This window comes from Contarinia nasturtii, unplaced genomic scaffold, assembly GCF_009176525.2.
Source record: "Contarinia nasturtii isolate CC-2019 unplaced genomic scaffold, AAFC_CNas_1.1 Cnas_scaffold_2469, whole genome shotgun sequence".
NCBI lineage: Eukaryota > Metazoa > Arthropoda > Insecta > Diptera > Cecidomyiidae > Contarinia > Contarinia nasturtii.
The window spans coordinates 1-14,274 of NW_022199790.1; the positions used below are offsets into that span (position 1 = coordinate 1).

Consider the following 14,274-nt stretch of genomic DNA (forward strand, 5'->3'; position numbering starts at 1 on the left):
TGTACTTTTGGTACAAAACCTTCATTGTTGGTGATGAAATTGGAATTTTTGAATGGAAATGTGTTTTATTTTCATTCAAATTGTTTGAAACTTCACCAGTGGCAAGTTTTTGATGGAAAATGACGATATTATCAATTTTGAGTCGATGCGGTTGTGCGAAGATATTTTTATTTTAACTGAAAACGTCATTTTTCAATAAATTCACATATTGACCTACCGAGCTCTTGCGGCACCATCTAGCGTTGAGCTATCGGCATGAAACTTTACACATATTATTTACACACCATATGGAAAAGTATTCCGAGGTAAGAACGAAAAAAATTCAACTTTTGTGTTTTGGGGGCCAGTCTAATACGTATATATGTTCGTTGGTCGAAGCTGTCAAAATACGACCAACGAACTTATATCTGCTTTGACGGTTTTATAAATGAACTTATTTATTTTCGTAAGTCGTACAGCAATTAATAAATTAAAATTATAATTTTAGTTCATAAATTTGATACCAATTATAACAAAAAATATTTAATTTCCAATGTTTTCAATAAATAAAAATTGCTAAAAAAAACACGAAGTGTATCACGCTAAAAACCAAATTCCACTATTCCGACGAATTCGACTATTATTTACAAATCCAAAGCAAACGACGATTCCTAATCCGAGTGTCCAACCCCTAGAAACTATGCACATAATATTCTGATAGTTTGGAGAATCAAAAAATCGAAATTTGAATTTCACACAAAATATAAAAAGCGTTTCTAAAATAATGAAATAAAAAACTTCTATAGAGGTGAAGAACTAGTGACGAAACCAAAATGTGGAACACAAAATTTCTGATATAATTTTTGTGACGAAAATTGTTGGTAGATATTTTTCTGTGTACTGTGAATATAAACTTAATATGCATTATATATTCAAAACGTTGCAGAAATTCCTCTCTTTTTATTGTCAGTATGGAATGATGAAACGTTCCGAATACACAAATGTATATTAAGTTTTTATTCACAGTACGCAGAAAAATTATCTATCATTTATTTTCGTCACAAAATTGATATTAGCAATTTTGTATATCAAATTTTGGTTTCGTCACTCGTTCTTTACCTCGATAGAAGATTTTTTTATTTGATACCAATGGTTTTGTAAGTGCTATTTTCCAAGTTTACAAATTCAAGACACACGAATTCGAATATTTTTCAAATACAATGAATATATGGATTTCTAGGTTATTTTTCGATCAAAATCATATATAAATTATGATTTACATATATTGGGGAACAGAATTTTTTTTCAGTGGTGTGTGGTATGCACATTTTTTTATCTTTGACTTCGATGAAATTTTCAAATGAAACTATGCTGTATTTTTTGAAAAAAATGTGCGTTATGTGTCCGACCAGACGGTCACATTTTATTTGTTGGCCAATTTGACCACCGCAATTTCAATTTTTTAAGTTGAAATTGGCAACATTTGATAGCTGGTATCTATATGATATATCCCAAAAAACATTTGTTGTGGCAAATTCATCCATTATCGGGCATATGTTGACGGTCAATATTGGGGTCGGATTTGAGTGTAGTTTCAGTCATTTTCAACGTCGCAATGGAAAGAAAAAAGAGAAAAAATAAACTCAGTTACTAAGTATGAATCAACATCAATATACTATCGGTTCAGTTCAATAAATGATACTCACCTACGGGTTATTTTATATACCGAACTGCCCGTACTCCGGTCAAGGCCACAAAACTCAAGCCCAGCATAGTAACAAAACGTTACAATAATATTATTTAAAAAGAAATCTTAATGCTACATGTAATTAAAACTGGTCGTCATCGGAAACATCGAGAACATAAACGTAGTCCTCATCGTCACTGGAATCCTCATCGTCAGCTGCTTGATTTTGTACGGCAGCATTTTGATTCTGTGGTCTCAATAGTTGCGGATGAATGTCCAATCCCAACACCGTACAAAGACCTAAAAACAAAATCGTAAACAACAAATTGTTAGCCAAAACATTCTTAAACATTTTTAATTTCAGTGATATTTTTTCACCTTTGTACATGATGTTCTTGGCTGCAACGATATCCCGGTGCCAAACAGTTTTCAATTGAAATGGAGCTCGATCATCTTTCCAAATGCCAGTGTTTAGTTGCCAGTTTTTGAAACATACTTGAAGTTTTGACACTAAACCATCTGAATCCATTGGAATATGATCTGGGTTGGCTGCATTCAATCGATTAACAAAATCAACTGCATATTTACGCAATTGTTGGTACACTCGGTTGCTTTTCATGGTGATAATCACGTTCGGTAAATTCCATTGCGATGACTCATCTTCACTTGGAATACAATGCTGACAAACTTTGTATCGATCGCTTTTGGTTCGTCGATCGAATGGCCGGAAACATTTTGCACAAGTTTGCGATGTATTGTATTCGTCGACCAATCGTACAATACAATTTCCCAACTTCTTGAAACTGTTCAATAGTCGTCGTAATCCCGGGCATCGCAATCGCTTTTTAATACCAATTGGTGAGTTTGGAGCTATTTGAGCTGCACCAATAAAAACGAGCGCCGACTTTTTTTTCGTCAGTGATGCCGCGATTTTGTCACTGGCCCGATTCTCTTCGATGTATTTATCAAGACGGAGTCGAATAAACTTTCTTGTTGTGTACACCGCCATAGCTGGTTTCATCATTTTCACATAATAAGCGATGTAACACATCCAATGTGAACGTCCTTTCGGCGATGGAAAAAATGCATAGCGTTTATAGTCGAGCTCCCGTTGTTTTTGCAACAATTCAGTCCATTGATCGGATTTACGCTTGCGTTTGCCATATTTCGCTTTGAAATGGTATTTTGGACCATCAATTGTGATGTTTTCCTGAGATTTACGAACAAAAAATCATAGAAGTAAACAAATGATAAATAAAGAATGAATTTATTGTTTCTTACCTCGTTGCCGGATCGAACGTGTTTGCGAACGGTGGCGTTCCATGTACGAACTCCTGGATCGATTCCAAGCACATAATCAAACTCAAAATTATTGTACTTCTCTTTGATGGTGTTGTTATCAAGTTCTGGTGTATTGCGTTCAGGCTTCACGAAACATAACGAAACTGCCACACTATCGGTTGCCACAGCAAAATCGAATTCCTTACCATTTCCAAGTTTCGAAATTTTTGGCATGTCAAATATTAAATTCCAATAGAAAGCTGGATTGCTATCGTATTCAGTTTTTTCAATGTTTATTGGCTGACCGCGTTTTCCTTTTGCCAATTTCAATGCTCCAAATTTGCGCGCAATCGAATAAAAAAGATGGATATCGATGCGGATATGTTTCATATCGAAATCGTGGACTGGAACTACTAAAAAATTCTTTATTTTTGGCGGGAGTGGAGTGGTCGGCATGACATTGTTGTTCGGATCGCGTCGATATTGGAACCAGCGTTGTTTCAACATTTCATATTTCGCGTGAAAATCGAAAATTTGTCGCTGAATGTTTATAAATATTGGAATGGTTTGGAACCAGCGATCACGAATGAGATTCTGAAAGTGTACATTGATTGGCAATCCAATGCCTGCTGCTTCGTTTAATAGAAGATCGATGTTCGCGTTTCTCTCGACTCTACTTTGGAACATTACGATCTTCGTCGCACGTTTTACATCCAATTCAGTGATGAGATTTCCTTGTCGATTCAAATTCAGTTCGTAGCGCTTTAGTGTGAAAAATTTCTTGATGCGACTGAATGCCCATACTTTGATGTTATTTTTCACGTTTGTTATGTACTGAGTGATGAGATGATTGAATGCGTTCCCCATGCCCTCGCGAGCTGGCCAATTTTCTGGACGAAGAAAATCAGGACATGCTTGCTCCACAGTTCGTCTAAATGCAAGCGGTAATTTGTGGTAATTTTCTTGTAATACCGAGGTGAAAAATTCACCAATTACACCATTCACGTATTTATTGAATTCATTATTCGTGTATTCATCGGATTCACCTTTAAAAAATCGAACATTTTCATCGTCAAAGGCTTTGTTTGCTTTGAACAAAAACAGTAATGACGCCAGAGTCATAATTATTGTGGCCGAAAGGCACCAGTATGTGACCTGATCGATGAATGGTGCACGATACTCTTCCCGCAGCACTTGATTTAGAGTCATCTTCAACGACGTACTGCGCCCATTCTCGGCTCTCTTTCTTCTCATCGTGACAGATCTATTGTACAAAAATTAAAGAAAAAAATACACCAAATATAGCATAGATCACAAACACAATAAGATATAAACACTTCTATCACAAATTAAATGAAACAGTAATGAAGAGCGCATTATAAATATCACCTCTTACCTCAACAAAGTGACTCTGTATTCTAAATCGAATGATGAAATTTATTTTCAACGTGACATCAAATATTTTGCCGATCGAAATGTTGTTGGAATATTCACAGTTAATTTTATCAACACTCTGTTATTTCGAAATTAAAACAAAGACAGTCACAAAACCAACTGTGAATATATCCATTCCACAGGGAACAGCATTCTGAACACACAAAATCGTTTTTGAAATGACAATAAAACCAATTGATCGCCCAAACCACGCTTCAAACACTCTCATATAATTCTCAAGAAATCCTGTTGAAAACAAAACAAAGTTTTATTGTAAACAAAATCGGTTGGTGCAAAAGTTGTTAATACTAACTACTGGATTTGGTTTGACACATATACACCGCGCGGATAGAAAAATGTCAGAAAGATGTCAGTTGCATTTCGAAAATTCAAAATAATAATTCCACAAATAAAGAAAAATAAATGTAATGAACGACTAGTAAAAGAGTTCTTTTGCAGAGTTTTATTTATTTCTTTTCGAATAAATTGTTTATTTTTTTATTTGAGCGTAAGATTTGTATTTTCAATATAAAACTTAATGTATTGGGTTGTGTTCACATTATGTTGTCAAATGAAATATCATTGGAAGTGAAAGAAACAAGTGGATCCATTCCATTGGAATTCGTGGAAACTATGCATATAATCTCCGTTCCATTTGACACGAAAATGACCACCAGAATGGGCCAAAACGTTACATTTTTCAACGTTAGAATGTACTAAAAACATAAAAAAATGTGTTTGCATATATGCAATATGGTATATGAGGCACCACAGTGACTGTATGAAAAAATGTCCGAAACAACCCGATCAATTCTGCCAAACATCCACGTTCAGAGATTTCACCGAAAACATTGCCGCAGAAGTGAAAATCTCGGGATTTCGATGCCCCATTAACAACAATGGGTACAAAGTCAGCACCACATCGTCTCAGTGTTGTGGCAAAGCCAAAACGAGTCGAAAAGCCGGGGTTTAAAATGCAGTTTGGGTCCCTGGATTCAAAGCAACAGCCACACCCGAAGAAATTATCGACTATATCACGTCCAAAACATCGGTAAACGAAAAATCGAGATTCAATGTGCACAAACTCGTGAAAAAAGGATGTCCCCACATTGAAGTTTGTTTCGTTTAAAATCGAATTAAATGAAGACGATTTTGACATTTTGATCAATCCGGAAGTGTGGGAAGAGGATTATCTTGTTCGTGAGTTCCTTCAGAGCAAAACATTAGGTGATTTTTTCCTGGCATTGAATTCGAAAAACATCCGAAAATCACCGACAGTAGATTTAATGATTTAACAGAACCACCACCGAGCAACATCACCGAAAAATCATTGAACAAATTCGCACAAACATCGAGCAAAACGAAATTGAACGAACATTGACCCACATCAAAAACAAACGAAACTAGAGCCACAAAATTACAAAATAAGAGTACAAAAGAAATTTACGAGAATGATGTTTAGAAAATTTCACTGACCCATATAATATGAGACTCATAAGACTCAACCTTCTGTCGCTTGAGGATCGAAGATCACTTTCATATGAATATACTTTATACAAAATTAAACATTACCATCAATTTTTAGTCGATGTGGTTGTGCGAAGATATTTTTATTTTAACTGAAAACGTCATTTTTCAATGAATTCACATCATGACCTACCGAGCTCTTGCGGCACCATCTAGCGTTGAGCTATCGGCATGAAACTTTACACACGTTATTTGCACACCATATGGAAAAGTATTCCGAGGTAAGAGCGAAAAAAATTCAACTTTTGTGTTTTGGGGGCCAGTCTATTCTACAAAATATGAAAATATGACGTTTTTGTAAATTTAGTACTATGAAATACTATAGTAATTTTACCAAATTTGTAATATTACTATAAAATTTCATAGTAAATTTACAAAAACCTATATTGAATATATATTTGTAAAATTACCTCAAAAATTCATAGTGAATTTACAAAATCGTTCAATTTACATCATTTGTAAATTTACTACAAAATTTCATAGTAATTTTACAAATTATGAAAATTGGAAGTTTTTGTAAATCTACTATGAATCTCCGTATAACAATAGCATAGAAAATTCATTTTGTCTGATTTCGCGGGATCTTTTTTTTAATTCACCCACAGTTAGTTGTTCCATTGGACCAATTTTTCCTACAACCTTTAATGATAGAACGCAGAACACATAGTTTTTCAACTTGTTTGTGTGTAAACAAACAAATGTCAACTTAATCTCATGTGTCAGATAAGCGTTCAATTTACAAACCGTTCAAAAGAAAACCAACGTTCACAGAAAATTGATAGTTTTTCATTGCAATATAAATTTAATAAAATAAAATAAAATTAATGCCCCTAAATTTTCTAAAAACTATTTATTTTTAAACCATTTTTTCATCGTAAATTTTCAAGTCAAAAAATAACATTATTTGTTTTTTTTTGTGTTTTTTTCTGTTATTTTATTATTATTATTATGATTTGGAATTATGCTACCAAAAAATTGTGAAAAAGTTGTATTTAAACTGATATATTCATCATTTGTAAATTTACCCTGACTTTTCGTAGTATTTTTACAAAATGATATTGTGACTTTCATCTTGACACATTTGTAAATTTACTACGAAAATTCAGTGTAAATTTACAAATGAATTACAACACAGTGTTCGTCGGAACATAGCGCCATCTATTGAAATAATCTTAATCTACTTAGACGAACTTTTTGGTGTATCTATAAATATAGAATGTCACACTGTATGTTTAGAGGCGACTTTCTACTGATGCCTTGCCACCACTGCACAATAATGCATTCTCTTCGCTTTGGTCTTTGATTTGTAGTACTGGAACCAGGCTTCATTGACAACTACTATTGATTCATTCGATACATTCCAGAAGCTTGAGTAATCAATCACAAAGAGAAATGTGTTCATCTGTCAAAAAAAATTCAAAAGCTTTTCGAATGATCGGCAACAAACGTTTCCAAGTAACGTCTTTCGTGTGATATATTGAAGACACTGTCTGCTGTGATGGTGAGGGTCGAAGCTAACGTACTGTTGGGCATTTGGAATATTTCATGAACAACACTTGGATTTAAGCCATTACACTGTTTTCACTAATGTCATAAAAGTGTAAGGAATTTTTGAGGCTACGCAATATTAACATTTTGTATGTATATGAACGAACGCGTCACAGAAAATTTATATCAGAACAATGGGAACTTCGAAAGAAGTGTTTTGTGCTTATATCAATAGTTTTTTTAAGCCCGGTAATATGATGACTATTGTCCGTTCCTAAATCTACGACAACGCCATCTCTTGTTCCCCATCCGTTGCGAGTTTTTTTACCAACCAATATTGATTGGTTCAAATTAAATAAAATGTCTTACATCCGTAAGATGAACTTTTCCGCACTGTGATCCACGACTTGAAAGAAAACTAAATCTGACATTTTTGGATTATTGGATTATTGGATTAAAACGGGGAGTGTCCTATTTAAACAGTAAATTTTAATATAGTTACTCGTTGCTCAAGTTTCATAACTTATTGCAAGACGCCCGTGTGTGTATTGAATACACGAGAATAGTCTTTTATCCAAAAATGTTTCTAAGGCATGGATTGTCATCGCATGCCCGTTTGAAAAACGTTACCAATTTGAATACACTCGGTGCATGAATCAAAGGGTAGGATCTCCAGCCCGTGAAGTCAGCCCGTATGGTATCCAACATTGGACATCTATCTATGAGGTGGGCAGTGGTTTCCCCTTCTCCACCACACAGTCTACAGTCCGGGTCGTCTCTGAGATTTAGATTTCTCATATGAGAATTGACCCTGGCGTGCCCGGTAAGTAAACCAATTACCATCCGGAGTTCTTCCTTGGGCAATTTGGCTAATTCCACCGTGAGTTTTGAACATGTGAATTGAACGAAGTGTTTCGTTTGCTCACATGAGAACGTACCCTGCCAATTTAGGCGGGATCTGTTGCTGAGCCAAGTAGCTAATCGGTTCTTGACTCGTGAATATTCAATTGGTATGTATGGTTCTGGACCCTCTATTGCATCGTGTGCAGCCAATTTTGCCGCCCCGTCTGCCAGGTCATGCCGTCATGCCCCCGAATACCAGTATGAGATTTGATCCAAACCACCCTAAGGTTGTTCGTTTCAGAAATGCGCTGGAGTGCCTCGTAACAGTTCATAGCCAAGCCATTTTGCATCTTAATATTCTTAAGATCAGTTATGGCTCCCAAACTATCTGTGAAGATAGCTATATTTCCCCGTACTGGGTCCCCCAGTATTTTGTATGCACAATGAATAATTCCAGATATTTCCGTCTGTTTGACTGTTGTTGTTTGTCCCAGGGGAAATGAATAGGTGAGGTTCTCTGCTTCACAGTAGAAGCCGCATCCACTACCTGTTTCTCTGACTGAACCATCAGTGAAAAAGGAGTTTTGTGCCCATTGTTTTTGCTGGAAGAATTCATTGAGACTTTTTGTTATAATAATCTCGAAACTCCTATCGAAATTGTAGGAGGTCGTAATTAGTTTGTCAGAAGGAGCCCCCAAAATCTTGTCAATATTGAAAAGATTTGTTAGGGCATCATCATGCAAATTTCTAGGACTTGTCCTAGTCTTTATTTCCATTCTCAATCTATAGGCCGTTTTCATTGCTTCAGACTCTATGAAGTCTTCCAGCCTTGGTAGACCCAAGAGAACGTCAAGAGAAGCTTGGGGGGTTGTTTTCATAGCCCCCGTGACACACAAGCTTGCTACTCGCTGTAGGTGGTTTAGCTTTTTTCTGGCACTAGCAGTCGCGGTGCCAGTCCACCAGATAAAAGATCCATATGCGAGCATGGGCTTGACAACAGCTGTGTATAGCCAAAGGAGGCATTTAGGGGATAGACCCCAAACTTTACCAATGGCAGACCTACAGCACCAAAAGACTTTCAGGCATTTCTTGACTCTGTACTCAATGTGGCTTCGCCATGTAAGTTTTGAGTCAAGCATAACACCCAAGTACTTTACATGATCTCTTTTTTCGATCCTTGAACCGAACAGAGTTGGGTTCCTAAAACCGTGGAGGTTTCTGTTCTTTGTGAAGATCATGAGTTCTGATTTTGCCGGGTTTACCCTGAGTCCCACCTCCAGACACCATTGTTCGACCAGCTTAACTGCTGACTGGGTTCTGTCTGATAGAGTACTCAGGAATTTTCCCCTACAAATTATGCTGAGATCATCCGCATACCCAATCGCCTGGTAGCCATTTTCGTGAAGTCTCTTTAGGAGTCCATTCACTACTAATTGGGGAGTCCCCCTCGTTGCATGCACTATCACCTCATCCCCCCCGATTCCGAAAGGTTATGGTTCTGTTCATTAGCATCGAATTAATCCATTTTTGGATCATTTGGTTTGCACCAATTTCTCTTACACTTTTATTTATGGCTTCAAAGGATACATTATCGAATGCTCCTTCAATATCCATAAACGTAGTGACCATGAATTCCTTGTCCAAGAGTGTTTTCTCGGCCATGGATACAATTTTGTGGAGAGCCGTTTCGGTTGATTTACCCTGCTGGAAGGCGTGCTGACTACCATGCAGGTCACCCGAAGCCTCCAATATTTCCCTTAGATACCTTTCGATCAGCCGTTCTAATCCCTTTAAAAGGAAAGAGGAAAGACTGATTGGTCTAAAGGATTTCGGCGACGTATAGTCATCTTTTCCTATTTTTGGAATAAAAGTTACTTTTACATTTTGCCATGAGCTGGGGACATATCCCAGAAGTATCGAGGACTTGTATATGGATACAATTATATCTCCGATAATATCCCATGTTTTTTGTAAAAGCACTGGGTATATCTCGTCTAGGCCTGGCGATTTGAATGGGCCAAAAGATGAGATGGCCCATTCCACCCTCCTGGGAGATACGAGATTTTCGATGAAGGCGTCAACATATGCGTTTTGGACTGGCTCCAAGATTTCTTGGGCTGGCAACGCATGTGTTACATTTTCAGGGAAGTGCGTATCAAGTAGGAGCTTTGCAGTCTCTTCATCAGATTCCGTGTAGCTTCCATCTTGTTTCACAAGTATTCCTGGACCCTGGGCGGGGTCCTTAGCCAGAATTTTGTGTACTCTTGAGGTGCTTTTAGCCCCCTCAATTCTGCTAAAGAATCTCTTTTCAGAGTTCTTTTTAGCAACAAGAATTTCACTGGTGTACTTGTTCCTACTCCTTCGCCATATTTCATGGCAGAGTGGGCCTTGAGGTGTATCCTTTCTTGCTAAATATATTCTAAGTAGTCTTCTGGATTCCTTTCTTAGCCTTTTTAGGTCCGTATTCCACCAATAATTGTTCTTTATCTTAATTTCACGCTCAGGGCATGAAATATGGTACGAAGTCTTCAAAAGATCTGTCAGACTTTCAGTTGCTTGGTCTAAACGATCCCTTGTAGAGATGTCCATACACAGTCCTCTGGGTGCTGTAGACCCTTTTCTTACTTCGTTTCTAAGTAACTCCCAGTTTGTATTTCTAGGGTTTCTGAATTTATTCTGTGCTCGGCGAGCACATAATAGTTGGAAGCGAATCTCTCTGTGGTCAGAGAGTCTATCTTCCTTTGTAACATGCCAATTCTTCACGAAATGCGAGAAATTAGCAGATATCAAAGTTATGTCTAAGACTTCCGACCTGTTTCTGGTAACAAACGTTGGTTGTACACCTCTGTTTAAGATGAGCAGGTCAGTCGTTGCAATATATTCGAGAAGTAACTCACCTCTACGGTTTGTGTCACTTCTTCCCCAGACCGTGTGATGCGCATTTGCATCACCCCCCAATATTATTGGAAGTGATCGGTTAATAGAATAATCATATAATGCTCTAAGTCCCTCTCCTGGAATATCTTCATTCGAAGGGTTTGCCAAGTAGAAGGAGCTTAGTATCACATCTGAATCAAGAGTACTGCCCTTACCCAGTTTCACTGCCGTGGTGTCCCGTGAACTGAACTGTGGCAAAAGTGTCAAGCTCAGTTCCTTGGAAGCAACGATACATGATCTATTGGGCTCGTTCGACTGATTCAAATACAATAAATTCATCTTTTCGGTGTCAAAGCCACATATTTTGTTCTTGACAACCCAGGGCTCTTGAATCAAAAAGATGGAGTTTTGTTTTTTTGTTTGCATATCACATATTGACTTACACACAAGTGCAGTCGCTGCCTTGCTTTTATGCAAATTTATTTGATGTATGCTAATCCATGCCAGCGCGTTCAATTGAGTTGAGTTGCTGGCTGTAGATACAGCGTGTGTGGATGAACTGTTATTTGTATCAAACTACAGTTCACGGAGGAAAAGAAGCAGAGAGCTTCGGGTATCAGATGCATCAGTCGATGCCTCTGGATTCCCGTTGCTCCTCCCCATCTCCCCCAGTATCCATGGCCTCTGGGCCATGTAAAGTATTGGATGCGGTGTCCGATAGGGCAGTAGTCTCTGCAGATGTCTCCGCTTGTTCCTGACCGCCCATTTCAGATACCTCATTCAAGAGGGTGTCAGAAGGTTTCCGTTCAACCACAGTTACATCAACGTTCCGATATGAATCGTCACGTTGTGCTTCAAGGTTTTCTGTCCCTTCTGTATAAGTGTCGGAATCAGATTCCGATGAAACCACTATCTCGTCCATGTTTTCAGTTCCTTTCTTTTCAGCAGGGTCTGATTTTTTGGAACGAGTGATTTCATAAAGGCGGGTTTTAGACATCCCCACCTTGAAAACTGGGCCTTTCTCGAGGTCTGACACTGACAGTGAACTGAGTGCCATTTGCCTCTTTTTTGGAGTTCAAGAGTTTGAACGAGATTGATGCGAGAGGAGGATTTGCTGATTTCAACAAGATCTCCGCATCTTCCCAATGTTCAAGCTGCTTGAAAAAACCAGTGAAAAGTGGTGGGCGTGGTATCTTACTGAATTCACAGACAATAAGAGGAAGTTCCAGCTTGGTAGCCAGTCTTCCAGCCACGCCCATTAACCATGCACTGGAGCGATTGTCATCACACACAATCTTAACAACTCCACGCGTGCGGGTGGTACTCTCAAAAGTTGGCGCCTGGGTGCCGGCTCGTACATCCTCGACCATGATGACGTTTAATGTCCTCAATATCTTCGTGAACAATTCATGAGATATTTCAGACAAACTGTCCTGACCGACGGAATGTACAACCGCCATCTCCAAGGAAGATCCGATCTGACATTAGTTTTAGATAAAAATAATTTTCGAAGCACTTTTCTTACAAAAACTACTAAAGATGGGAATTTTTGTATCGCAGCCATGCCTATATGATATCGTAATCATGTGAAAATTTGCAGAGGTTATTTTTTTCACAAAAAGTTAACATTCTGAAAGTTTGAAGAAATTTCAATGCATATTAAGGGTACTTCACATACAAAATTTCGTTTTAGAGCGAAAAATCCAAAATATTGTTCGGGAGGTGCCCCTAATATTCGTTGAAATGTCTTCAAACTCTCGAAATAGTATTTATGTGTGATAAAAATAACCTGTGCAAAGTTTCAGCTCATTACGATATCATACAGGCATGGCTTCCATACAAAAATCCAAATTTTTTGAATCTTTTGTATGAAAAGTGTTTCGAAAGTTGATTGTATCGCAAAACTAAGGTCATATTCGGTTTTCTCGTACCCAAAAACCCCTCAATACACATTTTTGAGTGTTTAAGAATACATTAAATATCAGTTTTGGAAGAAAAATTGAATTTTTCCCATGGATGGACATGGGCATCACACCAGACATGACACTTTACCCTGTCAACCAAAGTCGCTCAAAATCTAATGGTTTCTATTGCTCGGCACCCCCAATCATCCTGTGAAGTCAGATTTTGAAATGATTTTCTTGTTTGAAAGTTATCGTGTTAACAAATTTTTGCGTACAGCGTACAGGGTACCACGCACATACATTCGAACATCGAAAAAACGCTAGATTCGTGTTCCCTGGCTCCTAAAACACCCAGAAAACATGTTTTTTGAGGGTGTTAATTTTTCGACCGATTCCAATACTTTACCTTACACACTAGGTGTGTGCGGAAAAGTAAAACTGAGAGCAAAAGCACAATATATCGATTAATTGTTTTTGCCCGCTGGATGGATATGTCGTATTTTTGCTCTCAAGTTTGTCTATAGTTTTTTTCCTCGCAACAATCGGGATTTTGTTTTTACGCCGAAAAAAATGATTTTTTTATATGCGTGTTATACGGCAGTGTCATTCCAGCGGGCTTCCGTGTGTTTCATACAAGCCTCCCATGTAAATGGTAAAAAATTGCGAAAAATGAAATAAATAATTTAATTTTTTTCTTCAATTCTCAAATACTACTCAACTTTCTTCTAAATCAATTAAATCAGTATCACAATTCGGCATTTTTTTGTAATGTAATAAGCATATAATTAATTGGTTCATATTTTGTGTAATCGCTTCCCCTAACTGGAATATTAAAAAGCGGTATTGCACGGGTGTTATGCGCTGAATTATAATAATTTAAACTTTTTGATATATGAGTTGACTTCATATCTCCATGAATAATTTTAAAGATGAAAGACACTTGCGCCATCTTACGTCTTTCTTCCAGCGTCATCATTTGTAGAAATAGCAGTCTATGCCATCCCAGTTCATTTTCCTTAGGGCATAAAGTAAAAATTGTTTTTGTATTGACTCTATTCTTTTGCACATATTGTAATAATAATAATAACAACTGCACCGAACAGCGTTCCTTCGCCTTGGTGGTTTATTGAAAATAATTTAATTAAATAAATATAATATAATACAATTTGATTTTTATCAAGCTTTTTTGAGAAATTATTGCTTCTCTCATTTGAATGGCTGAGAAAAATCATGACTCAAATAATATGCACATAG

The 14,274-nt window shown here is 37.2% G+C and overlaps 1 protein-coding gene across 2 annotated transcripts; it reads right to left on the reverse strand.

Moving 5' to 3' along the window:
• Positions 1-1,727: 1,727 nt before the first annotated feature.
• LOC116348478 lies at positions 1,728-3,873 on the reverse strand. 2 transcript variants are annotated; one of them, XM_031779500.1, is made up of 3 exons: positions 2,948-3,873; positions 2,045-2,876; positions 1,728-1,966 (listed from the first exon to the last, which is right to left on the reverse strand). In XM_031779500.1, the coding sequence occupies exons 1-3, from the start codon at positions 3,812-3,814 to the stop codon at positions 1,809-1,811; spliced, it is 1,857 nt and encodes a 618-aa protein (XP_031635360.1). In that variant the 5' UTR covers positions 3,815-3,873; the 3' UTR covers positions 1,728-1,808. The 2 variants fall into 2 exon arrangements, with proteins under 2 accessions (XP_031635360.1, XP_031635359.1); XM_031779499.1 differs by having other exon boundaries at positions 1,728-2,876.
• Between the last annotated feature and the right edge of the window lie 10,401 nt (positions 3,874-14,274).

Bases quoted from the DNA above. Each gene is read 5' to 3' on its own strand.
- LOC116348478 (XM_031779499.1), bottom strand. From the start codon at position 3,814: ATGGGGAACGCATTCAATCATCTCATCACTCAGTACATAACAAACGTG. The intron at 2,877-2,947 runs GTAAGAAACAAT...CGTAAATCTCAG, and splicing joins ACGTTCGATCCGGCAACGAG to GAAAACATCACAATTGATGG.